We start from the raw sequence: 27,464 nt of genomic DNA, 5'->3' as shown, positions 1-27,464 counted from the left end.
ATTTGTGCAGTATACAGGTCCTCAATGGAAGGCAGGTTGGTAGCAGAATAGTCAGCACACTGTGTTGCCACAATAAGGGTGGGAAAAAAGCCGGGCTCCTCCCTAAAAACAATTAACAACAACAACAACAACAGAGTTGGAAGGGACCTTGGAGGTCTTCTAGTCCAACCCCCTGCCCAGGCAGGAAACCCTACACCATTTCAGACAAATGGTTATCCAACATTTTCTTTAAAACTTCCAGTGTTGAAGCATTCACAATTTCTGCAGGTCAGAAGTTCTCCACTCCTCTGAACACAACAAAATACCTTATGCTACCAGACTTGAAATCCTGGGTTTAGAAAATTTAGAACTACGCCGTTTTCGGCATGACCTGAGTTTAACTCATAGAATCTTCTATTACAATGTCCTTCCTGTCGAAGACTACTTCAGCTTCAATTGCAACAATACACGAGCACACAATAGATTTAAGCTTAATGTGAACCGCTCCAATCTTGATTGCAGAAAATATGACTTCAGTAACAGGGTTGTTAATGCTTGGAATGCACTACCTGACTCTGTGGTCTCTCCCCAAAATCCCCAAAACTTCAACCAAAAACTGTCTACCATTGACCTCACCCCAAGTTGTTCCACTGATTAATTGTTCTCACTGTTAGGAAATTCCTCCTTAGTTCTAAGTTGCTTCTCTCCTTGATTAGTTTCCACCCATTGCTTCTTGTTCTACCCTCAGGTAAATTCTTCCTCATTTAATGACCGAGGAGCTGTTCCGTCAGATGTAGAGGAAACACACACATGTACACACTCTGCAGGATGATGCCTTGACTCTTTATCATGGTCATCCCAAATTCAGTTTTGCACAGTTGGTTGTAGATATACAGCCCGTCCTCAACTTATGACCACCATGGAGCCCAAAATTTCTGATGCTACGTGAGACATTGCTTAAAGTGAGCGCTGCCCCATTTTGCAACCTTTCTCATGAAGTGAATCGCTGCACTTGTTCAGTTAAGTTAGAAACTGGCTTTCCCCAATGACTTTAACATAACATAACATCAGAGTTGGAAGGGACCTTGGAGGCCTTCTAGTCCAACCCCCTGCCCAGGCAGGAAACCCTACACCATCTCAGTCAGATGGTTATCCAACATTTTCTTAAAAATTTCCAGTGTTGGAGCATTCACAATTTCTGCAGGCAAGTCGTTCCACTTATTAATTGTTCTAACTGTCAGGAAATTTCTCCTTAGTTCTAAGTTGCTTCTTTCTTTGATCAGTTTCCACCCATTGCTTCTTGTTCTACCCTCAGGTGCTTTGGAGAATAGTTTGACTCCCTCTTCTTTGTGGCAACCCCTGAGATATTGGAACACAGCTATCATATCTCCCCTAGTCCTTCTTTTTATTAAACTAGACATACCCAGTTCCTGCAACCGTTCTTCATATGTTTTAGTCTCCAGTCCCCTAATCCTCTTTGTTGCTCTTCTCTGCACTCTTTCTAGAGTCTCAACATCTTTTTTACATCGTGGCGACCAAAACTGGATGCAGTATTCCAAGGGGATCGCGAGACCCTGAGACACGGCAACCGTCATAAATCGGAACCAGTTGCCAAGCAGGTAAATGTTCATCGCATGACCATGCTGCAACGGTCGTAAGTGTGGAAAACTGTCATAAGTCCCTTCTTTCACTGTCGTTGTAACTTGAAACGGTCACTAAATGAACTGTTTGTAAGTCAAGGACTACCTGTAATTAGAAAAGATTGAATTGCTTTTCTAAGATAGACCAAGCCCTATTTATTTAGACAGCAAAATACCTTAGATCAGTTCCTTTCGCAGTTAATTTACTGTATTTTTTGGACTATAAGACACACCTAAATTTAGAAGAAGAAAACAACAAATAAAAGTTTTTGGCTTCCACATGCCCCATTTTTGGCCCATTTTTGGCCCGTTTTCAAGGCTTTTTTCGGGCAATTTTTGGGGCTTTTTCCAGCGCTTTTTAAGGCTTTTTCCGACCCATTTTTGAGGCTTTTTTCGGCCTGTTTTTGAGGCTTTTTTTCGGCCCAGAGACAGTTGCTAAATGAATTTTGCCCCATTTAACTTGCCACAAATGTTAAGTGAATCACAGCAGTTGTTATGTTAGTCACATGGTTGTTAGGTGAATCCGGCTTCCCTCTGCTCATCAGAAAGTTGCAAAAGGTGATCACATGACCCCGGGACATTGCAACCGTCATAAATACGAAGCGATGCCAAGTGCCTGAATTGTGATCCTGTGACCACGGGGATAGTTCAGTGGTCATAAGTATGAAAATGGTCATGCCAACAAGACTTGCAAAAATGTACCCCAACCTAAAACCTAATTGCTCGAAATGCAAACAAGTCCAAGGTACCTACTTCCGTGTATGGTGGCTCTGGCCAAAAGTAAAAAAAAATGTGAATTAAAATATAAAAATGGCTGAAAGAAATCACACACTATAATACAGAATTAACCCTAACCCTAAGGTGGCTCAGGGGTTAAGACAGCTGAGCTTGTCGATCGAAAGGTCGGCAGTTCGGCGGTTCGTATCCTGAGTGCTGCCGTGTAATGGGGTGAGCTCCCGTTACTTGTCCCAGCTTCTGCCAACCTAGCAGTTCGAAACCACGTAAAAAATGCAAGTAGAAAAAATAGGGACCACCTTTGGTGGGAAGGTAACAGCATTCCGTGGACCTTTGGCGTTGATCATGCCGGCCACATGACCACGGAGACGTCTTTGGACAGCGCTGGCTCTTCGGCTTTGAAACAGAGATGAGCACTGCCCCCTAGAGTCGGCAACGACTAGCATGTATGTGCGAGGGGAATTTTTACCTTTACCTTTAATACAGAATTGAAACCTGAACTGTTTTTTTCTGGGGATTATTAAAGGAAATTACCCTAAAAGGATTAAATATTTGATTATTCGCATAACCACAGCAGCAAGAATTGTATTTGCACAAGCCTGGAAAATGTCCACTGTACCAACAGACTGTGCAATAATCCAGAAAATTTTCGAATGTGCAGAAATGGACAAACTTAGTTTAGAATGAAATAATAAGAAAGACTCGGAACACTATTTAACTTGGGAAAATTGGCATCAGTGGATAGAAATTTAAAAATAAGGAATGTATAGAATAAAATAAGATACAAAATGTGTTTAAATATGTTGATTAAGTAGGAATATGTGGGAATAGAGGTACAAAGTTTAAGAATTATGTACTGTCAGAATGACGTTGAATTGTATAATTATTACGGATGTATTTTTGTTATAGATGTATTTTAACTTGTATTTTAGGATTTTAAATGTTAAAGGTTTAAAAAAAAAAAGAAAAAGAAAAGAAAATGGTCATAAGCCACATTTTTCAATGCCGTCGTAACGTTTGACGGCCACTAAAGGAATGGTTGTATGGCTGTACAGGTAGTCCTCAACTTACAAACATTCGTTTAGCGACCGTTGCACAACACTGCCTTCCTAAGTCAAGGCCAAGGGATCCAGAAGAGTCCCACCCCCAACTCACCGTGCAGATTATCCAGGAGGGTGCTGAGTTTGAATCCAGTGAAGGACGCATTGGCGAGTTCGGTGCGGTTGCCATCCGTGATCGCGGGAAGCCCCACAACCCGGACGCCCACGACAAAGAAGCTGAGGCAGACGGTACCCAGCACCACCATGACGACGAGGAAGATGAGGAAGGTAGCCTTGGCGTAGATGCCGGCCCCCACAAGGCAGACGAGAAGGCACAGGAAGAGCAGGACCGTGGCGTACAAGAGGTCAAACCAGTAACCGCGGGGGAGGACCTGCATGGCCGTCCCAACAGTCCCCTCTGCGTAAAAATAGTGAAAATTGGGTTAGAATAGAATAGAGCTGGAAGGGACCTTGCAGGTCTTCAAAGTCCAGCCCTCTGCTCAAGCAGGAGACCCTATACCCTACGGCGAACCTTTTTTGGCACTGTCCCCAAACATGTGTGCATGTGTGTTTGTGCGTGTGCCACAGCGCCGGAAACCCAAAGACCAGTTGGGCGGTGCACACATGCCTGTTTTGCGGCTGGTTTTTTGCGGCGTTTTCAGGCTGTTTTCAGGCCTGAAAAAGGCCCCCAAAACAGCCTGAAAACAGCCCATAAAATGACCTATTTTGGCCATTTGAGGGATCATTTTCAGGGTTTTTTTCAGGATGTTTTGGGGGCCATTTTTGGGCTGTTTCCATGCCAAAAACAGCCTGAAAGCAGCCCAGAAAATGACCCCAAAATGCCCTGAAAATGGCCTGAAAAACATCCCAAAAACGGCCTGTTTTTTGGGCATTTTTCGGCGCTCCGGTACCTGTGAAGACCAGCTGGCCGCCACACCGGAAATCAAAAGAGCAGCTGGCAACGGTGAGCATGCCCACAGAGAGGGTTCTGTGTGCCATAGGTTTGCCATCACGGCCCTATGCAATTTCAGACGTGGCTGTCCAGTCTCTTTGTTGAAAACCTCCAGCGATGGAGCACCCACAATTTCTCAAGCTGTTCCATCCATCCCTCCATATATATATATATATAGGTCTTTGGTTATTCGGGTTTTCTCCCGCGTAAAATTGGAAGTGTCTTGGCGACGTTTCGACAAAGTCTCACATTGCTCCCAGAAGCACGAAGCTGAAGCCTGAAGGTGACGAATGAGACTTCGTCGAAACGTCGCCAAGACACTTCCAATTTTACGTGGGAGAAAACCCGAATAACCAAAGACCTACATACAAACACCATGAAAACCTCAGAAAACATATATATATATATATATATATATATGTTTTCTGAGGTTTCATGGTGTTTGTATGTAGATCTTTGGTTATTCGGGTTTTCTCCGCGTAAAATTGGAAGTGTCTTGGCGACGTTCGTGAAGTCTCATTCGTCATCTTCAGGCTTCAGCTGTTTCTGGGAGCAATGTGATTGCAGCTGTTTCTTCCTTTTAACTGCTAGTGGGGTTTGAACTGATTGGGTGGGAGCTTGGCTGTGCTCTGATTGGATGGGGGTTTTGTGCTCTGATTGGCTGGGGTGTGTCCTGTTTGGGTGGGGCTTGGTTGTGCTCAGATTAATGTGAGTTGCAGGGGATTTGAGCTGGTGAGCTGCATTGCTGTTGTTTGGCTTCGTGTTTGTGGTCGTGCTACATCTTCATAGTGGGTGTCTGTCTGCTGTATGTATGGATTGGAGGGGTTTGAAATGGCTAATGTTGCAGCTGCGGTCTGGCTTCTGGTCCTTGGTCGTGCTTCCTGATCAGTGTGGGTTTGGGTCTGCTTTCTGGGTGGATGTGTGGTGGTGACATCCTGTGTGGACCTCGTGAGTGTGGGTCTGGTGTCATTCCTCGTGTTAGGGACTTGTTTGTCAATAAGGGCGGGTTTCCAAATGGCTGGTAGGCGGGAGGTATCATCTCGTTTGTTCATGCTGTGTGGGCGTTTTTCTATCTCGATGGCTTCTCTGATTATTCTGTTGTTAAAGTGTTCAGTTTTGGCGATAGTTCTGGTCTTTTTAAAGTCAATATCATGTCCTGTGGCTTTAAGGTGCTGGACCAGGGAAGAAGTTGGTTCCTCTTTTTTGACTGAGTTCTTGTGTTCTTCAATGCGTGCAATGCATGCGTTTTGACTGAGTTCTTGTGTTCTTCAATGCCCCCACCCAAACAGGACACACCCCCATCCAATCAGAGCACAAAAAAAAAAACCCCATCCAATCAGAGCACAGCCAAGCTCCCACCCAATCAGTTCAAACCCCCACTAGCAGTTAAAAAGGAAGAAACAGCTGCAATCACACATTGCTCCCAGGAGCACGGCTGAAGCCTGAAGATGACGAATGAGACTTGAAACGCCGCCAAGACACTTCCAATTTTACGTGGGAGAAAACCCAATAACCAAAGACCTACATACAAACACCATGAAAACCTCAGAAAACAAATATATATATATATATATATATATATATATATATATATATATATATATATATATATATATGCCTATGTATATTGTTATGACAAAATAAATAATTTTTTTTATTTGCATTTATATCCCGCCCTTCTCCGAAGACTCAGGGCGGCTTACACTATGTTAGCAATAGTCTTCATCCTATTTGTATATTTATATACAAAGTCAACTTATTGCCCCCAACAATCTGGGTCCTCATTTTACCTACCTTATAAAGGATGGAAGGCTGAGTCAACCTTGGGCCTGGTGGGACTAGAACCTGCAGTAATTGCAAGCAGCTGCTGTTAATAACAGACTGTCTTACCAGTCTGAGCCACAGATAAGTTGCATATCTTTTACCCTTCTGCATTCTCTGCTCACTATCCTTCTTGTGTGCCTCTTACTATCCTTCTTGTGTGCCTCTTACTATCCTTCTTATGTGCCTCTTACTATCCTTCTTGTGTGCCTCTTACTATCCTTCTTGTGTGCCCCCCCCTTCCAACACGCACATACACACATACAGAAACATGGGTGGGGGGGGGAAGCTGGTTATTGATATTGAAGCCTGCTCCCCATGTTGGCCACTTTAAATTAACCTGTTCCCTATTACAGCTTACAAAGAGGCTGAAAAGAGATTTATTTACCTAAATCCTAGACTATCATTCAACCTCCTTTGCACCAAACCCTGATTCTATCTGATAGCTTTTCACGCTGGCTCTACTGCTCCCTTGGAAGGCTGCATGTCAATTACCAAGGAAAATAAAAAATTAAACAGCCATGCCAGGGACTTCCCTTACCTTCACCCTAGGGATCATTTGCATTCCACCCGGCTAATTTCCCATTATCCGTTGGTAAATAACATCTCCTTGGCTTTGCACATTGGGTGGAAGTCCCGCCATATGCTGGCAATTCCCCAGACCGCGTTTTACAGGAAAAAGGAGGCCAGCTTTGCCAGGAGAAAAGGCAGCCTTACATTTTCACTTAAGCAATCTTATCCACTTCTTTTTTTTTCTGTTCAAAGATATCTTTTTTTAAAAAAAAGTGCTATTAAAACGCATTTGCCAATGAACACAGTGCATGTAAAGAAAACTACATTTCTAATGTCCTACGCTGTCAGAATAACACAGTTGGAAGGGAACATGGAGATCTTCTAGTCCAACCCCTGCTCAAGGAGAAAGTAAAAAGGACTCTTTACTTTTTACTTCCACTAGCTCAGGAGTCAGCAACCTACGGCTCTGGAGCCGCATGTGGCTCTTTCAAATCCTCTGCTGCGGCTCCCTGTTGCTCAAAATATGATTCACAACCATATGTGCAACACCTGTCGGCACACGATTTATTGAGTTTTTCAACCCCCGGTAGGCCAACCATGGATAAATCTAAGAAAAGAAACTGAATGTATTGTTGCTCTTCTTTGTTAAAAAATAAAAAAAAAATATTGAAAAAAAAATCTAAGAAAAGAACATCTTCAGAAGAAAACAGAACAGTTTAAATTCAACTACATATGCTAGTTTCGTGGCCGCTCAAGAAATAGTCACACAGGGGAAGGGTTTTGTGGCTCCCGGGGTTTTCTTTCCTGTGGGAAACAGGGCCAAATGGCTCTTTGAGTGTTTAAGGGTGTGGCTCAGGCTGTAAGAAGCCTGTTATTAAAACACAGCTGCCTGCAATTACTGCAGGTTCTAGTCCCACCAGGCCCAAGGTTGACTCAGCCTTCCATCCTTTATAAGGTAGGTAAAATGAGGAGCCAGATTGTTGGGGGAGCAATAAGTTGACTTTGTAAATATACAAATAGAATGAGACTATTGCCTTACACACTGTAAGCCGCCCTGAGTCTTCGGAGAAGGGCGGGATATAAATGTAAATAAATAAATAAATAAGGTTGCAGACCCCTGCACTAGCCTTAGCCAACTTTAGGAGTTGTGTGTGCTCAAGTCTGTTTGAAGGTCACTGAGCCAGCGCTGTCCGAAGACATTTCCATGATCAGGTGACCACCATGATGAGACAGAGCTCTGTTACCTTCCCACCAGTGGTACCTATTTGTTGTATCTACTCGTGTTTGCATGCTTCTGAAGCTGAGGCGAGGACTGGAACTCACCCCATCGCTTGGCACTCAGGTCTCGAACCTGGGCTGCTGGCTTACCAGCATCTTAACCAGTGAGCCACCAGAATGCCCCCAAAGAGAAGGCTCTACACTATTTTAGACAGATAGTTGTCTAATTTCTTAAAAAACTCCACAACTTCTAGAGACGAGTTCTTCCACTGATAAATTGTTGTAACTGTCAGGAAATTTTTCCTTAGTTCTAGGTTGCTTCTCTCCTTGATTAGTTTCCAGTCATTGCTTCTTGCCACGCCTGGCTGGGGGATTCTGGGAGTTGAAGTCCTCCAGGCTTAAAGTTGCCAAGGTTGGAGACCCCTGCTTTGGAGAATGGGTTGACCTCCTCGTCTTGGTGGCAGCAGTTCAGATATTGGAAGATTGCTATCATGTCACCTGTAGTCCTTCTGTTGTGACTCGTCCTCCCTCCTCTCCTCAGCTGGGCCCCTCCCGTCTCCAACTGGGCCTTTTATCAGACTCCAAGTCTGATAATGAAGATGAACGGCCTGTCATGACTCCAGCCCCCGGCCCTGGCCCCATGCCTGGAGAGGATTCAAGGAGTGAAAGGACAAGCCCGATAAACCTCACTCATACAGCGTGTGTTCCTTTGGCTCAGCCTTCAGAGCAGGAAGCCAGGCAGGTGGTGGAATTAACCGGGCCTACTCCCTCTGACCCCTCCCTTCCCCAGACGCTGACAGCAAATCCAGCTGAAGACAATTCAGATTAGGAGGACCCTCGCTTCCGGAGATCTGAGAGGCGACGCCAGCAGAAGGAAGGGTGGGGCAGGCCTGGATAAATGCTGAGTCATGGAGCCACACCCCACAGCCTATATAAAGGACCTGCTTTTGGCATTCCAACCTTGAGTCAAGCAAAGTCTTATCTAGTTTGCTGATATCGGACTCTATTGCTGAAGTCACAACTTGGAATCCTGCCTGCCCTGATAAACCTCAAAGGAACTTGGCAAGCTGCAAAGGCTTCGTTGCCAAGTTTGTTACGGACTTCCTTGACTCGTTCGTCAGAGTGGGAGTGGGACACGACACCTTCTCTTCATTAGACTAGACCAGGGGGTCTCCAAATTTATCAACTTTAAGACTTGTGGACTTCAACTCCCAAAATTCCTCAGTCAGCCTTTAAGACTTGTGTACTTCAATTCTCAGAATTCTGGGAGTTGAAGTCCACAAGTCTTAAAAATGAGAAGTTTGGAGACCCCCTGGTCTAGACATACCTACTAGTCCTGCCTCTTTCTTTCTATGTTCTTACAAATCTCTCGATTCTTGGAATTTGGAAGGGAGCCATTGTTCTGTCCCCCTCCGCAGTCCGGGAGACACGAGCGATGACTTAATTAGCCAGCAACTATCAGCTCTGGCAGCAAACTAGCGAGCGTCTGCCAAGCGTCTCTGTTATCTCTCTTGATGCCGATGAGTCAGCCAGGAAACCAGGAACAAACAGGACTTCAGCTCTAATTCTCCCTCTAAGCAATTGATTTGCTCGCCACGAAGTGGTAAAGCAGCCCTTGCTGCTTTTATATCCTGTGGGGTGTGGCTCCATGACTCAGCACTTCATAGGCCTGCCCTACCCCTGCTTCTGTTGTTCCCGCCTCTCCTGCCTACAAAACCTAGGGTCCAGCCAGGCCTGATTGCCATCAGCCGGGTCTGGAGGCGTGGCCTAGGGGGGGAAAGAGTCAGGGGACGGAGGCCTCGTTATCTCCTCCACCTAGCGTGCCTCTGGCTCCTGGAGCTGAGCCAGGGAAGCCGGTGCTCCAGAGGTAAGTCCTGATGGCCCTTCCCCCTCACTTTCCGAGTCACTTTCTGGCAGGGGGCCCGGCTCGGGGGGCGCAGACACAACATCCATGTTCATTTGTGGTGGCCAACAATTTGGGGGAGTCTGGTAGCACCTTTTCAAGGAACAAATTGGATGAAAAGGCAGGAGTTCTCATAAGTTTCCCAGGTGTGTTGTTGTTGTTGTTTTTAAATGAGCCTGATGAAAACGGGAGGCGCCGCTGAAAACTTTGACCTTTTCATCGAATGTGTTCATCAGGAAACAGGTCAAGGGCTGCCTTAGCTGAGCCTTTCTCACCTGCCGGGCTGCCAAAGTCATCCACCACGGCTTCTACCAAGCCCAAGATGTAGAGCGCACTGCCACAAACATTGGCAAAGAAGAACATGAGGCCAATGCTGCCACCGAATTCGGGGCCCAACGCCCGGCTGATCATATCTGTGCCAAACGGGTCAAGGACAAAAGAATGTTGCTACCTTGGGGAGACCAGGAAGGGGAGAAATGGGGGTCCCCCCCCATTACCTGCCAGATGAGAATTTTTAGGGGAAAACAACTGAGAATTGGCCTTGGGGGTGGGGTGGGGGAAACATGGCATTGCCATAAGGAGCGAAGCACTAAATGGGACTTTGAGATGATAGGCAGTCCTCAATTTACGACCACCATTGAGCCCCAAAATTTTGTTGCAAAGTGAGACGTTAAATTAGTTTCGCCCCATTTTATGAGCCTTTGTTTCTGTCACAGTTGTTACGCGAATCACTGCACTTGTTAACTTAGTAACACGGTTGTTAAGTGGATCTGGCTTTCCCGTTGACTTTTGCTTGTCAGACGGTCGCAGAAGGGGGTCGCGTGACACACACAAACCCCGCCCCCGAGGACACGGCAATTGTCATAAATACGAGCCGGTTGCCCGGCATCTTAATTTTGATCGCGTGACCATGGGGATGCTGCAGAAGGATACTGCAAAATCCCCATTCCCTCCCCACTCCTGAGGGTAGGATGTTGCAAAATCTCCATTCCCATCCCACTCTAGGGCCAGCCAGAGGTTGCATTTGCTGGTTCTCTGAACTACTCAAAACTTCCGCTACCAGTTCTCCAGAACCTGCTGGATTTCACCCCTGTCTCCGGGCCCTGTTTTCGGCCATGCGCAGCCCTCCCAAGCTCCATACAAATGGATGAAGACTATTGCTTAACACAGTGTAAGCCGCCCTGAGTCTTCGGAGAAGGGCGGGATATAAATGCCAATAAAATAAAATAAAATAAATTTTGGCTGGCAGAGGCACCGCAGACCAGTCTTTGCGGTTTTCCAGGGTGGCCCCGCGGCCTCGATGTCAGCACGCTGCGGGTCGGATCCAGCCCTCGTTTCAGGATTTGGGAGCCTCTGCGCTGGAGGTGCTCAGATTGATCTGAAAGAATGAATGGTTTGAGTTTGCACAGAAAGGATACAATAGGCGCCTCCAGCGTCCAGAGCCCCGTTGGTAGAGATCGCGCACACCGACAGGACTGTCATTCCGATGATAAAATAGGCCACCAAAAACATCACCAGCGATTGGTACAATCCTGCTTGACCCACGACAAAACCTGCGAAAAGAAGAGGAAAGAATTTTTTTTAAAAAAAATAGCACATGGTTTTTAATCTCAACTTTGCTTCCACTTTTTGTAAGTTTCCCCAATTTCTCCTGGGCTTCCGACCACAATTGAGCCCCAGATTTCTGTGGCTGAGCGAGAAGGTTGTTCAGTGAGTGTTGTCCTGTTTTACAACCTTCCTGGCGACAGTTGTTAAGTGAATCACGGCAGTTGTTAAGTTAGGAACACGGTGGTTAAGTGGACCCTGGCTTCCCCATTGACTTTGCTTGCCGGAAGGTCGCAAAAAGGGGGATCACGTGACCCCGGGATCCTGCAAGCGTCATAAATATGAGTCAGTTGTCCAGCATTTGAATTTTGATCGAGTGACCATGGGGAGGCTGCAACGGTCGTAAGTGTGAAAAATCCATAAAAACTCACTTTTTTCCGAACACCCCACTTTCCAAATTAGCCAAGTAAGAAATTAGTGGGATTTTAATCACGAACCCCCATTACAATTCCTGCGTGAGCAGGGGGTTGGGCTAGATGACCTCCAAGGTCCCTTCCAACTCTGTTACCGTTAGATTATTTTCTGTCTGAGAAGCCTCTTTTAGAATTCATCTCCCCCCCCTCCCCGCTTTTTTTTCTTTTTAAAGAAGTGAGATTCTTTTTAAATTTCCCCTGATTTTTCGGTATCTATTTTTTATTCCTATGATAAAAGTTTAACTTCCTGTTGATGGGTTTTACAGCTTAAGGCGGCTGTTTATTGGACTTTTATAGCCTGATTTGCAAGACCCTCCAAAGCGGCCGGGATTTTTAATTATAAATTACCCAGAAGTGAAAAGGAGACAGAATGGCTGGGAGATAATTTATGTGGGGAATTTGACTTTGGAGACCTGCTAAGCTAGAGACGGTAGAGAAGGGAGCAACCTGAACACGAAAGATAACTCTGCATGTTTTCACAGGAATGGATATAAGTAAGTCCTTGACTTATAGCACTTACACTCATAAGTCTAGAAATATCTATAGGTCTAGAAATATAAATAAATAATAATAATAATATACCGCTTTAGAACCTCTCTAAGCAGTTTATAGAGTCAGAATAATAATAATAATAATAATAATAATAATAATAATAATAATAATAATAATAATAATAATAATAATAATAATAATAATAATAATAATATACCGCTTTAGAACCCTCTCTAAGCAGTTTATAGAGTCAGCATAATAATAATAATAATAATAATAATAATAATAATAATAATAATAATAATAATAATAATAATAATATACCGCTTTAGAACCCTCTCTAAGCAGTTTATAGAGTCAGCATATTTGCCTCCAACAATCTAGGTCCTTACCCACCTCGGAAGGCTAGAAGGCTGAGCCAACCTAGAGCCTGGTGAGATTCGAACTGCCAAATTGCAGGCAGCCGGCAGTCAGCTGAAGTAGCCTGCAGTACTGCACTCTAACCCCTGCACCCCTGCACCACTGTGGCTTATGACCTCGATTGAGCCCAAAACCTCTCTTATTTATTTATTTATTTATTTATTTATTTATTTATTTAATCATATTTATATACCGCCCTATCTCCCGAAGGACTCAGGGCGGTTTACAGGCAATTAAAAAACACATAAACACATAAATACAATATAAAAACAGTTAAAAAACTTATTCTATAAGCCCGTTAATTAAATTTTAGAAATAAAACCCAATTAAAACCCATAAATTTAAAATCTAGCTCAGTCCTGCACAATTAAATAGGTGTGTTTTAAGCCCGCGGCGGAAGGTCCGAAGGTCCGGAAGCTGACGAAGTCCGGGGGGTAGTTCGTTCCAGAGGGTGGGAGCCCCCACAGAGAAGGCCCTTCCCCTGGGCGTCGCCAGACGACATTGCCTCGCTGACGGCACCCTGAGGAGTCCCTCTCTGTGAGAGCGCACGGGTCGGTGAGAGGTATTCGGTAGCAGTAGGCGGTCCCGTAAATAACCCGGCCCAATGCCATGGAGCGCTTTAAAGGTGGTCACCAAAACCTTGAAGCGCACCCGGAAGGCCACAGGTAGCCAGTGCAGTCTGCGCAGGATGGGTGTTATGCGGGAGCCACGAGGGCTAAGCAAGACAGTTGTTAAGTGACTCGTGGCCCCATTTTACGACCTTTCTTGCCACAGTTGTTAAACAGATCACTGCAGTTTTTAAGTTAGCAACACGGTAGCTACCCTAAGTGATTCCGGCTTCCCCATTGAATTTGATTATCAGAGGGTCACAAATCACGTGACATCACAACCATCATAAATATAAGTCCACTGTCAAGTGTCTGGATGTTGATTAACCAGTGGAACTACTTGCCTCTAGAAGTTGTGAGTGTTCCAACACTGGAAGTTTTCAAGAAGAGATTGGACAGCTGTTTGTCTGAAATAGTATAGGGGTCTCCTGCCTGAGCAGATAGTTGGACTAGAAGACCTCCAAGGTCCTTTCCAACTCCATTATTCTGGTCTGATCACGTGATGGGGAGGATGAGACTCTGTGTTGATTTTTGCGGAATTAATGCCGTGTGCGTGGAGAACATTTACCCCCTCCCCCTAATGAAAAACATGCTAAGCCCGTGATGGCGAACCTATGGCACACGTGTGCCAGAGGTGACGCACAGAGCTGTCTCTGTGGTCATGCATGCTGTCACCAGCTGCTGTTCTGGGGTCCGTCACGCGCATGCGCGCCAGCCAGCTTCTCTCTTCCGGGCAGGGGTGAAATGCTCCCAGTTCGGACCGGATCGTGCGATCCGGTAAGCGATTGGGGCAGGTAGTTCGGAGAATCGGTAGCAAAAATCCCTGCCCCCTCCTCCAATGCCCACACCTTGCTGTTCCTCTTCTCTGTCCCTGAAGCTCTCGGTGGTGATATAGCTGCAAACGGCCTTAAATGACTGCCGCGGCACTTCAAAGGGCCGCACTACAGCTGATCAGCCCTGTAGGCAGCTAGTAGATCGGTGCCTCTATTTTTAAAGAAGGTAGACCGGTGCCTGCCAAAAAAAGTCACTTGGTAGACCGGGGCCTCTAGTAAAAGGCAACTGGTAGACCGGGGCCTGTTATGACTCGTCCTCCCTTCTCTCCTCAGCCGGGCCCCTCCCGTCTCCAACCGGGCCTTTTATCAAACTCCAAGTCTGATAATGAAGATGAACGGCCTGTCATGACTCCAGCCCCCGGCCCTGGCCCCATGCCCGGAGAGGATTCAGGGAGTGAAAGGAGAAGCCCAATAGACCTCACTCATACAGCGTGTGTTCCTTTGGCTCAGCCTTCAGAGCAGGAAGCCAGCCAGGTGGTGGAATTACTCTGACCCCTCCCTTTCCCAGACGCTGACAGCAGTTCCAGCTGAAGACAATTCAGAGTAGGTGGACCCTCGCTTCCGGAGATCTGAGAGGCAACGCCAGCAGAAGGAAGGGTGGGGCTGGCCTGGATAAATGCTGAGTCATGGAGCCACACCCCACAGCCTATATAAAGGACCTGCTTTTGGCATTCCAACCTTGAGTCAAGCAAAGTCTTATCTAATTTGCTGATACCGGACTCTATCGCTGAAATCACAACTTGGACTCCTGCCTGCCCTGATAAACCTCGAAGGAACTTGGCAAGCTGCAGAGGCTTCGTTGCCAAGTTTGTTACGGACTTCCTTCACTCGTTCGTCAGAGTGGGGGTGGGACACGAAAGGGCCTCTATTTTTAAAGAAGGTAGACTGGTGCCTCCCAAGTTTTATATACTTTATTATTTTTATTATTTATTATTGTTGACCGTGCCCATTCAGTCACCTGACCACCAAGCCACACCTATCAATTAAGCCACGTCCACAGAACCGGTAGGAATTTTTTTTTAGATTTCACCCCAGCTTCCGGGTTTTGGCCTCCAGCACACATAGTGACTACCTTCAAAGCGCTCCATGGCTTAGGACCAGGATATTTACGGGACCGTCTACTGCCATCTTCTATCTCCCAGCGACCGGTGCGTTCTCACAGAGAGGGACTCCTTAGGGTGCCGTCAGCCAAGCAATGTCGACTGGCGGCCCCCAGGTGAAGAGCCTTCTCTGTGGGGGCTCCTACCCTGTGGAACGAACTTCCCCCGGGACTTTGTCAACTATCCGACCTTCGGACCTTTCGCCGCGAACTTAAAACCTATTTATTCCGTCTAGCTGGACTGGCTTGATTTTAAAATTTTTAATTTGCTTTTATGGGTTTTAGATTTTTGTAAATTTTTATAGGGTGTTACTGTATTTTAAAATTTTTGGCCAATCGAATAAGTTTTTTAAGGGGTTGTTCTTAATATTATATGTACTGTTTTCTTTGTATTTTATTCTGGCTGTGCACCGCCCTGAGTCCTTCGGGAGAAGGGCGGTATACAAATTAAAATATTATTATTATTATTATTATTATTATTATTATTATTATTATTATTATTATTATTATTATTATTATTATTATCATTATCATTATTATTATCATTATTATTATTATTATTATTATACCAGTTTCAGCACTCGGTGCCGAAACGGCTAACCATCACTGTGCGAAGGGCAAAGTATTCACCAAACTAGATCTAAGAGAAGCCTATTATCAGATACTAATTAGGGAGGGGGATGAATGGAAAACTGCACTCAACTGCCCGCTGGGCAGCTTCCAATTTAAAGTCATGCCATTTGGGCTCCAGGGAGCCCCCGCAATCTTCATGTAGATAATTAATGCAGTGCTGCATGAGCACTTGTATAAAGGGGTCCTAGTTTATCTGAGCGACAATCCCATATTCAGTGAAACGCTGGAGGAGCACATTAAGTTAGTGTGGCAGGTGCTGAAAAAACTCCTAGCTGCAAAGCTCTATGCGAAACTCTCTAAATGTGAATTCCATAAGACCTCCCTAGACTACCTAGGCTACCGAGTGTCAAGCGAGGGAGTTGAGACGGACCCAGGGAAAGGGAAAGCGGTGCTAGACTGGCAACCCCCCCGCACCCGTAAACAACTCCAAGCCTTCCTGGGCTTTGCTAACTTCTGTAGACAATTCATTCCAGCGTTTGCAGATGTAGCCCTACCCCTAACACAACTATTGAAAACAGGGAGCCCTCCTACGAAACCGCGCCTGACGCAACTGCTGGCCCGGTCACTGGATTGTCAGAAAGTGTTTGAAAAATTGAAGCGGCTTTTTGCCGAAGAGCCAATTCTCCAACACCCTGACCCTGAAAAGCAATTTATCGTCTAAACCGACGCCAGCGACGTGGCGGTGGCAGCAGTACTCCTGCAGAAGGACCCACAGGGTCAGCTCTTGCCTAGCGTGTATGTGTCTAAAAAACTCACCGACACCAAGAGGAGGTGGCAATTCGGGAGAAGGAGGCCTACGCAGTCCACTGGGCTCTCCTCTTCTGGAGACACTTCCTGGAAGGGTGCAAGGTGCCTTTCAAGATCTGGGTTGATCACAAAAACCTCAAAGCCCTAAAGACCTGTTCTGTCCCCCCTCGCCTCTGTCCGAGCGATGGCTTAATTAGCCGGCAACTATCCGCTCTGGCAGCAAACTAGCAAGCGTCTGCCAAGCGTCTCTGTTATCTCTCTTGATGCCGATGAGTCAACAAACAGTACTTCAGCTCTTACTTAAGCAGTTGATTTGCCTGCTACGAAGAGACACAGCAGCTCTCGCTGCCTTTATATCCTGTGGGGTGTGGCTCCATGACTCAGCACTTCCTAGGCCTGCCCCACCCCTGCTTCTGTTGTTCCCGCCTCTCCTGCCTACGAAACCTAGGGTCCAGCCAGGACTGATTGCCATCAACTGGGCCTGGAGGCGTGGCCCAGCTGATGGGGGGGGAAGAGTCAGGGGACGGAGGCCTCGTTATCTCCTCCACCTAGCGTGCCTCTGGCTCCTGGAACTGAGCCAGGGAAGCCGATGCTCCCGAGGTAAGTCCTGATGGCCCTTCCCCCTCACTTTCCAAGTCACTTTCTGGCAGAGGGCCCGGCTCGGGGGGCGCAGACACAACAAGACCCCTTGAAAACTCTTCCCCGCTGGGAAGAGTTTTCAAGGGGTTTAACTTCCGCTGGGAACAGTATTTCTGGCGGTTTAACTTCAAACTAAAGTACATCCCAGTGTGTGTGTGTGTGTGTGTGTGTGAGGAATCTGCTAGCTGGTGCATTATCAAGAAAATCACAATTCGATAGTCCATGCCATCATGTCCCCCCTCACAACAAGCAGCGCAAGTCACCACCAGAGGTCAAGCCAAACGCCAAACCGATCCCATACGGGAAAAACTGACAGCCATGTTAAAGGCTACACTCCCAGCCAGCCAATGGTTTAATGAAAACAAAGAAATTTTAACCATAAGAGAGGAGATAGCTTGGAAGAGGTCCAAACTGTATGTCCCCAACAGTTTGAGACTGCAAGTTTTATGGCACAGCCACAATTAACGACTGGATGGCCATTTCGGCTTCCTAAAAACCCTTCTCCTGGCCCGAAGAAAGTTCTGGTGGCTGAAGATGAAAGCCGATGGAGAGGACTATTGTCGTGTCCCATTCCTCCTCTGACGGCCGGGTTGGGGAAGTCTGTACCAAGCGTGGTCACATAGCCTCTGCAGCTTTGCCAAAGTTCTGTCAGAGTTCTCAGGTCAGGCGGGAGTCCAAGATATGACTTCAGCAATCCAAATTAGACTTTGCCTGACTCAAAGAATGCCAGAAAGCAGATCCTTTATATAGGCCATGGGGTGTGGCTCATGACTCAGCACTTATCCAGACCTGCCCCTCCCTTCCTTTTGCTGACGTCGCCTCTCCATTCTCCGGAAATGTGGATCCCTCCACCCTCCAGCTGCTGGCAATTCCAGCTCGTGACTGGCTTCATACTCCTCATGTTCAGATGCTGTGGGGGAGGAGTTTATTTGCTCAGTTTGTCCGGGCATGGTGCCAGGACTGGGGGCTGAAGGCATGCCAGGCCATTCGTCTTGCTCGGTCTGTTCAGGCATGGTGCCAGGACTGGGGGCTGGAGGCATGCCAGGCCGTTCGTCTTCATTATCCATCTCTGGCTGAGATAACAGGAGATGAGAGGGGCCCGGCTGCAGAGAGGGGGGCGGGCGAGGCACAACAACTATGTAAAAAGCTATGCCACCTGCGCCGCCCTGAAGATGAGACCAGGGAAACCTTCTGGATTCCTCCAACAAGTGGCTAACCCTAGCCAACTCTGGGAGGAGATCGCCATGGACTTTATGGTCGAACTCTCAGAGAATGGAGGAAATACAGTCATTTGGATGGTAATCAACTTGTTTTCTAAACAAGCCCACTTCATTGCTTGATCGAGATTACCCTCAGCCAAAATGCTGGCTAAAATGTTCATCAAGCAAATTTATCGGCTGCACAGAGCGCCCCACCAGTTCCTGAAATCCATCGGATCGACTCGGGGGTTTAGCTCGGCTTTTCATCCGAGCACAAACTGTTGTGACCCAGGCCCAAGTAGTTATTTACCAGACACAATCAGTCCTAAACAAACATATTTTATTAGAACAGCTGAGAATTACTTCATTCTCAGCTTAGTCCAAATTAATTCCAAAACAATGTCCTTCAGAAAAAGTCCTTCAGCTTTCTCACAAACCTTTATCTTCTTTGGCACCCTGCCAAAGGCTTTTCTTGGCAAAGCCCCACGAAGTTCAGAAACAAGAGACACCGACAAGAAACAACTGTAGCAACGTCGCTTTCCTACAAAAAGCCCAAGAGCTTTTCTGCTCTTTTAAGCCTTATGGGAGGGGCCAATCATCTCCTGGCCTTACTCCCAAGTTGTCCTTTTTGCTTTAGCTGCTCTTGCCTTCTGGCAGCTGTTTGCATGTGTGCATTAGGAACTGGCTCCTCCTGTTCCTCTGCCTCTCTGCTGTCCACCTCTGGAGTCTGCGCATCGCTCCCAGATGGCCTTGGCCCCATCTCTGCCTCCGACACAGACCCCTCATCCGGGCCTTCCCTTGACTCCAGGACTGGCCCATTGCCTTCTAGCCGAATGGATGGAGTCATTAAAGAAGGGCTGGGAAAACACCAAGAAAGCGCTGGCGGAAGCTGCTGAAGCATATAAAGAACCAGCTGACAAACACCGATCTCTCCAACCCCCCCTTCCATATGGGAGATCGAGTTTACCTGTCAACCAAATACATTAAATTGAAATTGCCCGGTAAGAACCTAACATTCTTAGGACCTTTCCCGATAGTGAAAGTAATTAACCCAGTGACCGTTCAGCTTAGCCTCCCACGCGTACTACGGAAAGCGCATCTAGTCTTTCGTTGCAGCTTGCTAAAGCCTTCAGACAGTTCAAGATTGAGGCCGCAGACCCGACAGGCACCCAAGCCCATAGTGGTGCAAGGAGAGAGACCCATTACGAGGTTAAGAGAATTTTAGTCTCTAGATTACATAAGGATCCATTGCAAGATTTAGTTCATTGGAAAGGATACCCTTTGTCTGACGCTACCTGGGTTAAGAGCTGGGATGTAAAGGCAGATAGGCTAGTAAAGGAATTCCATGATACATTCCCTGATAAGCCAAAGGGTCCTACTGAGGAGGAGGGGAGAGGTGGTTAGGGACTCACTGAATTAACCTCCTATGTTCCTCTCGTTGCAGGACAAAATCATCGGTTGTGAGGGGGCAGCCTGTCAGCCCTGGGGGCCCTCTTTTTCTTTGGATCTTTAGGGCTGCCACACTTAGTGCTGTGGGAAACTGGGAGTGTGGGGTTGCATGGAATTGGTGGAGTTATTTAGCCAGAACAACATTCTTTTCTCTGAGAGTCAAGGACGTTCAGCCTGTCAGGCCTGGAAACCATACTAGACTTTAGGGTTCCAGACGCTGCCACATTTTTCCCCTGAGGGGAAGAAGGGGGGTTGAGGGGTATGGTAACATTCTTCAAGCGGTCAAGGTCGGATGGTGTTCACATCTGCAGGAGGAGTGGCGAGAAGATATTCGAATGAACTGGGAGAACGTGGGACCATGTGACCAGCAAAGGGGTTAAGGGGGTGGGACTCTTGGGGTTTATATAACTGGGAAAAGAATCCGGAAGTTCAGTTTTGGAATTTCACTCATCGTGTGCCAGTTTCCTCATGCTAGTAAAGAACTCTGAAAGACAATGGCTTCTGAGTTTTTTTTATGCAGAAGAGGTTTTTCTGGAACCTGGACCACAGCCTGCACCTGGAGAGCCGTGACTGGGAGGCCTCTCCAGTTGGGACGGTGGACTGATTGGACCATGTGACGAACATGTGGGTGCAGGGGAAGAGACTTGGACTTTCCTTTCGGGTGGGGAAAACCCGGGAGCTTTCAGATTCGGGTTTTCCCAGATGTGCCCAATCTGTCATCTCTAATCAAATGAATCTTTGAGGAACTGCCTGCCTTGGAGTCTCACTTGGTTGGGGGGTGTTACTTGGAACCCTGACAGGTAGTCCTTGACTTACGGACACAATTGAGCCCAACATTTCCATTACTAAGCAAAACGGTTGTTAAGTGAGTTGTGCCCCATTTTATGACCTTTCTTGCCCCAGTTGTTTAGTACTAACTTAACAACTCCAGTGATTTACTAAACAACTGGGACCTTTCTTGCCCCAGTTGTTTAGTAAATCACTGGAGTTGTTAAGTTAGTAACAAGGTTGTAAAATGAATCCCCATTGACTTAGCTTGTCAGAGAGTCGCAAAAGGGGATCACGTGACCTCCAGGACACTGAAACCGTCGTAACTATGAGTCAGTTGCCATGCACCCATAGCTTGATCAGGTGAATATGGGGATGTTGCAACGGTCATGTGAAAAACAGTCATAACCCCCCTTTTCCCCTGCCGTTGTAACTCCAAACGGTCACTAAACAGACCGTTGTAAGTCGGCGACTACCTGTAGTAAAGGCAGTCCCCGAGTTGCGACCATTCAGTTATCAACCATTCCAAGTTACAATGGTGCTGAAAAAAAGTAACTTCCAACCTATCCTGGTGTGTCGCAACATTTCCATGGTCAAGTGGTTGTGATTTAGATGCTTGGCACCCTGGGTTGTAAGTCCCCTTTGAGGGAGAGTCTATCGTAATGTGAGAAGCCCCCCTCCCCTTTTTAGAGAATGAAATATTTTGGGGAATATTAAAAGAGGTAGAATATTATATTTCCCCAAAGGAGAAAAACAGAAACATGTTCTTAGAGGCAGAAAGCAGCCCCCAGTCTTGCTTAACAGCCGCCAGCAGATGCCTGAAGTCTTTAAGCGACAGACATTTTCTACCCATTACACTGAGTCAGCTCAGTCAACAAACAAAACACCTTCACCTCCAGTGATGGTATTAAAATTTATACCTCCCTCCACTCAAATTCTAAGAATATGACGTAACTTTCTGGGACATAATAGGTTTAACCCACCACCATTAGAATAGAAGGGATGCGATGGCTTAGTGGGTAAGATGCTGAGCTTGTCAATAGAAAGGTCAGCGGTTCAGCGGTTTGAATCCCCAGTGCCGCATAACGGGGTGAGCTCCTGTGACCTGTCCCAGCTTCTGCCAACTTAGCAGTTCGAAAGCAGGTAAAAAAATGCAAGTAGAAAAATAGGGACCACCTTTGGTGGGAAGGGAACAGCGTTCCGTGCGCCTTTGGTGTTGAGTCATGCCGGCCACATGACCACGGAGACGTCTTCTGACAGTGCTGGCTCTTCGGCTTTGAAACGGAGATGAGCACTGCCCCCTAGAGTCGGGAACGACTAGCACATATGTGCGAGGGGAACCTTTCCTTTATTAGAATAGCAAAAGACCCCATGCTCACTACATTGCACAACCCACTGCAGCATTTCAGAAACCTATAAAGTTCCATCCACTCATTCAATCATTTGGTCAGCTGTCCCAGAACCACATGCTGTCGGTGGTTCTGCTCATCAATAAACGTTCGTTCTTAAGCAGCCTCCATTTTATTCCTGGCTTGGACCTGGGTCCATTTTTCTTCCTACAATTACTTCAAACATCCGCTAATCCAGGGGTCTCCATCCTTGGTCGCTTTAAGACTTGTAGACTTCAACTCCCAACTGGGAGTTGAAGTCCACGAATCTTAAAGCGACCAAGGTTGGAGACCCCTGCGCTAAACAACAGTCATTAAGCGAGGACTACGTGTACGGTAGCAGGAAAAGAAACTGCAGAACAACTAGACGAGGTGTTGAGAGGCCGAGAAACCAGATAAAGAATTTAAACTGGAAAAATGGATGGAGGGGGAAAAAAGGCATTAGAAGAAAACATTACATTACAGGCTTTAGAAACCCTTAATCTTCACACCCAATAAAACACTCAAATCCATAAATTGCAGGGCTGCAATTAAATGGCATTATTATGTAATAACTGCCCGGTTCAAACTGTGTTTACATTTAAAGCAATGGCTCACCGCCTCCTCCAATCTCCTCCAATCTCCAGAAATGATGAACTCCAATAAATAAAAAGTGGGTGCTGGGGGGTGGGGGATCTAAAAATCACCCTCAATCTATGCTAAACACTCAAATGTTCAATTTACACAGCTGGGGTGTGGGGGGAACCCCCTCGGTGTTGTTGTGTGAAAGCGACAACAAGAGAGGAGGTGTTCTCTCTAAGGTCAACACAACTGGGCTCCACAAGAGAGTATCTCTCTTTCTTTCTTTCTCTCTCTCTTTCTCTCTCTTTCTCTCTCTCTCTTTTCTTTTTTTAAACTCTGTTGCTAAATAACTACCCAGAAAATTGCAAAGGATCCCCCTTGCTGTTAAGGAGATTAGCGTTAACAAAAGTTAAGGAAAGCAGACAAAAGACAGGCTTTGTTTGTTGCAGGCTCCGATTCTAAACAAGGTCAGGAGGAAGAAAAAAAAATGGGATTTAGATAAGCAGAAGGTTTCTACTGCTTCGCCTCACATCCTACCCCCCTCCCATTCACCAGCAAAATGCGGGATAGTGCCTGCAGCCTGCCTAAAATTTCACAATTGCCTCACACCCCTGTGACCCCCCACCCATCCACAATGCTCACCAGACAGGCTACCTGGTCGTGCAAATTTGCCTTTAACAATTGGCAACAATCAGCTTTGGTTTGTTAAAAAGAAAAAGGAGGGGGTAGTAGCTATCTAGTTTGTTTGCAACCTGCAGCTCTGGTTGCAAAAATAATGATGATAATAATACTGTAAACAGAGGGAGAGTTTAGAAGAGCGGAATAACAGCATTGGAAGGAGCCTTGGAGCTCTTCTAGTCCAACCCCCTGCTCAAACAGGAAACAAGATACTATTTCAGAGAAATTATTGTCCAAACTCTCCTTAAAAACGTCCAGTGTTGGAGCATTCACAACTTCTGGAGGCAAGTCGTTCCACTGGTTAATTCTCACCGTCATGAAATTCCTCTTTAGTTCCAGGTTGCTTTTCTCCTTGGTTAATTTCTATCCATTTATTTTATTTATTTTGTCATAACAATATATGTAGGTGTCATACAAAAAGATTATATAATATATAAACACATATATGAGTAAATATAAGGAGGTATAAGCATATATGTATATAGGAAGAAGAAAAGAAAAACAATAGGACAGGAACGGTAGGCACGTTTGTGCGCTTATGCACGCCCCTTATGGTCCTCTTAGGAATGGGGTGAGGTCAATAGTAGAAAGTTTTTGGTTAAAGCTTTTAGGATTATGGGAAGAGACCACAGAGTCAGGTAAAGTATTCCAAGCACTGATGATTCTGTTACAGAAGTCATATTTTCTGCAATCTAGATTAAAGCGGTTGACATTAAGTTTAAATCTATTGGTTGCTCTAGTATTATTGCAATTAAAGCTGAAGTAGTCTTTAACAGGAAGGACATTACAATAGATGATTCTGTGAGTTAAACTTAGGTCTTGTCGAAGGCGACGGAGTTCCAAGTTTTCTAAGCCTAGGATTTCAAGTCTGGTGGGATAAGGTATTTTGTTGTTTTCAGAGGAATGGAGAACTCTTCTTGTAAAATATTTCTGGACACGTTCAATTGTATTGATGTCAGAGATGTGGTGAGGGTTCCAAACAGGCGAGCTGTATTCTAGAATTGGTCTAGCAAATGTTTTATATGCTCTGGTTAGTAGTGTAGTGTTTTTGGAAAAGAAGCTACGCAAGATTAGGTTTACAACTCTTAGAGCTTTTTTTGCTATGTATTTGCAGTGGTCTTTGGCACTTAGATCATTTGACATGAAAACTCCAAGGTCTTTAACGGGATGGGGGTCATCTGTAAGGTAATGTCCATCTAGTATGTACTTAGTTTTTGGGTTCTTTTTTCCTATATGTATTGTTTCTTGTCTTGCCTTCGGGTGCTTCGGAGAAGGGGTTGAAACTCAACACCCTCTTCTTTGTGGCTGCCTGTCAAATATTGGAAAATTACTATCATGTCGCCCCTAGTCCTTCTTTCCATTATAGTAAAAAGGTAAAGGTTCCCCTCGCACATCTGTGCCAGTCATTAGGAGAGGATTTTCTGTCCAGGTAGTTATTATTTTTTTAAAGTTTGTTTTTTTTTAAAATTCAGATTGTTGATTGTTTCTGATGTGGGTCATAACAACCAGCACAGGAGTGCATGATGTTCATATAAATTAGAGAAGGATCTTGGAGTCCTAGTGGACAACCATTTAGATATGAGTCAGCCGTGTGCAGCAGCTGCTAAAAAAGCCAACACAGTTCTGGGCTCCATAAACAGAGGGATAGAATCAAGATCACGTGAAGTGTTGTGCCACTTTATAATGCTACAGGCCACACTTGGAATATTGCATCCAGTTTTGGTCGCCACGATGTAAAAAAGATGTTGAGACTCTAGAAAGAGTGCAGAGAAGAGCGACGAAGATAGAATAGAATAGAATTTTTATTGGCCAAGTGTGATTGGACACACAAGGAATTTGTCTTGGTGTATATGCTCTCAGTGTACATAAAAGAAAAGATACGTTCATCAAGGTACAAGATAATCAATTATCAATTAATCAAGATAATTAGGGGACTGGAGACTAAAACATGAAGAACGGTTGCAGGAACTGGGTGTGTTTAGTTTAATGAAAAGAAAAACTAAGGGAGACATGATAGCTATGTTCCAATATCTCAGGGGCTGCCACAAAGAAGAGGGAGTCGGGCTGTTCTCCAAAGCACCTGAGGGTAGAACAAGAAGCAATGGGTGGAAACTGATCAAGGAGAGAAGCAACTTAGAACTAAGGAGAAATTTCCTGACAGTGAGAACAATTAATCAGTGGAACAACTTGCCTGCAGAAGTTGTGAATGCTCCAACACTGGAAATTTTTAAGAAAATGTTGGATAGCCATTTGTCTGAAATGGTGTAGCATTTCCTGCCTCGGCAAGGGGTTGGACTAGAAGACCTCCAAGGTCCCTTCCAACTCTGTTGTTGTTGTTGTTGTCCAACTCTGTTGTTGTTGTTGTCGTTGTTGTTGTTATTATTAAATAAATTAGATGTTGTTGTGCTAAATATCCATTTCTTTCTTCTTCCTTCCTGTCTCCCATTTCTCCAATGCACAAGTTCGGAGACTTTTTCAGCCTCTGCATTCACAGGAAAGGGAACAGCCCAAGTGGGATTCTTCCAACTGCCTCGGGGTATGATCTGGCACCAGAAAATCAGAATTTTTTAGGGGAAATTTTTTAGTGGTGGAGGCAGATGACCATCCTGAGGCAAAAGGAACGTAAAGCTGCAGGAACTGAACCGCTTCGAATAATTACTGGATTCAGCCGGATTAGAGGGCATTGGGACGCGCAAAAGAGAGGCAAGCCAACTGTAGAAAGTTAGCACCCACTCCTCTTCTGGAAAAATGAAATATTTTTGGAAATATTTAAAAAGGTAGAATATTATATTTCCCCGGATGAGAAATGGAGAAACATGGGGGGTTTTTTTAGAGGCAGGAAGCAGACTCATGCTTAATAGCCACCTTCCTTAATAGCCCTCAACAGATGTCAGCACTTAAGAGATAAAGAGATAGATAGCTCTATTCATAAGCAAATTCCCTGCAGCGAGGTCTGAACAAAGGTAGGGTTGGCCCTCAGCCACAGTAGGAATTGCCCAACAAGCCCCTTCATTGCATCAGCAGCCCAAATGTCAACCAAACTTAGCTCAGACAAACACCCAGGATTTGTACTTTGCCTATAGAGCCAGCTATGACCCCTATATGACCCCATAGGAATCTGACAGCAGCCAACAGAATACATGATCTGGCACAGGAACAGGAAGCTCAAATACAAAGCCCCCAAAAGGTATAACTTTCCCCTCCACTCTCAACTCCACGTGGTCAGCTGCCCAGGACCTCAAACCAGGGATAAAATGCTCCCGGTTCAGATCGGATCGCCCGATCCGATAGCAATGGCGGTGGGTGATTCGGAGAACCGGTAACAAAAATCCCTGCCCCCCCCGCCCCATGCCCAGCTGAGCTGCGCGATCATCAGAGGTTTTTTTTTTGTTTTGTTTTTTTGTTTTTTACTTTTAAAAGCATTTTTTCTTTGGCCGAAAAAATGCTTCTAAAAGTTTTTTAAAAAAGCCTCTGATGATTGCACAGCTCAGCTGGGATCGTCAGAGGCTTTTAAAAGCATTTTTTCTGCAACCTCTTCGGCTCAAGAAGGTGTAAAAAATGCTTTTAAAAGGCTCCTCTGGCGATCCCAGCTGAGTTGCCTGATCATCAGAGGCTTTTAAAAGCATTTTTTACAACCTCTTCGGCCGAAGAGGTTGTAGAAAAAATGCTTTTAAAAGTTAAAAAAAATAAAAGTTGGCCACGCCCACTCAGTCACATTACTCCCCCACCAAGCCACGCCCACAGAACTGGTAGTAACAATTTTTACATTTCACCACTACCTCAAACCCATTGTCGTGTCCCACTCCTCCTCTGACGGCTGGGTCTGGGAAGTCTGTATCAAGCGTGGCCATGAAGCCTCTGCAGCTTTGCCCAAATTCCTGTCAGAGTTCTCAGGGCAGGCAGGAATCCAAGGTGTGACTTCAGCAACCAGATGAGACTTTGCCTGACTCAAGGAATGCCAAAAAGCAGATCCTTTATATAGGCCATGGGGTGTGGCTCCATGACTCAGCACTTATCCAGGCCTGCCCCTCCCTTCCTTTTGCTGACGTCCCCTCTCCATTCTCCGGAAGCGGGGATCTGTCCACTGTGTCTTTTCGTCCTCCTGCTCAGCTGCCGGCAATTCTAGCTTGT

At 45.8% G+C, this 27,464-nt stretch overlaps 1 protein-coding gene across 3 annotated transcripts in view; it reads right to left on the bottom strand.

The window, feature by feature from the left end:
• LOC131200495 (solute carrier family 12 member 9-like) overlaps window positions 1–27,464 on the bottom strand; it is a 182,341-nt gene that overhangs the window by 132,432 nt on the left and 22,445 nt on the right. For all 3 annotated transcript variants that reach the window (XM_058187321.1, XM_058187320.1, XM_058187322.1), the window contains exons 2-4: window positions 11,220–11,354; window positions 10,077–10,214; window positions 3,510–3,812 (exon numbers count right to left, since the gene is read on the bottom strand). In XM_058187321.1, coding sequence (XP_058043304.1) covers window positions 3,510–3,812; window positions 10,077–10,214; window positions 11,220–11,354 — 576 coding nt within the window. The remainder of the gene's footprint in view (window positions 1–3,509; window positions 3,813–10,076; window positions 10,215–11,219; window positions 11,355–27,464) is intronic.

This window comes from Ahaetulla prasina, chromosome 6 (assembly GCF_028640845.1).
Source record: "Ahaetulla prasina isolate Xishuangbanna chromosome 6, ASM2864084v1, whole genome shotgun sequence".
Taxonomy (NCBI): domain Eukaryota; kingdom Metazoa; phylum Chordata; class Lepidosauria; order Squamata; family Colubridae; genus Ahaetulla; species Ahaetulla prasina.
This window is presented reverse-complemented; position numbering and strand designations above follow the sequence as displayed.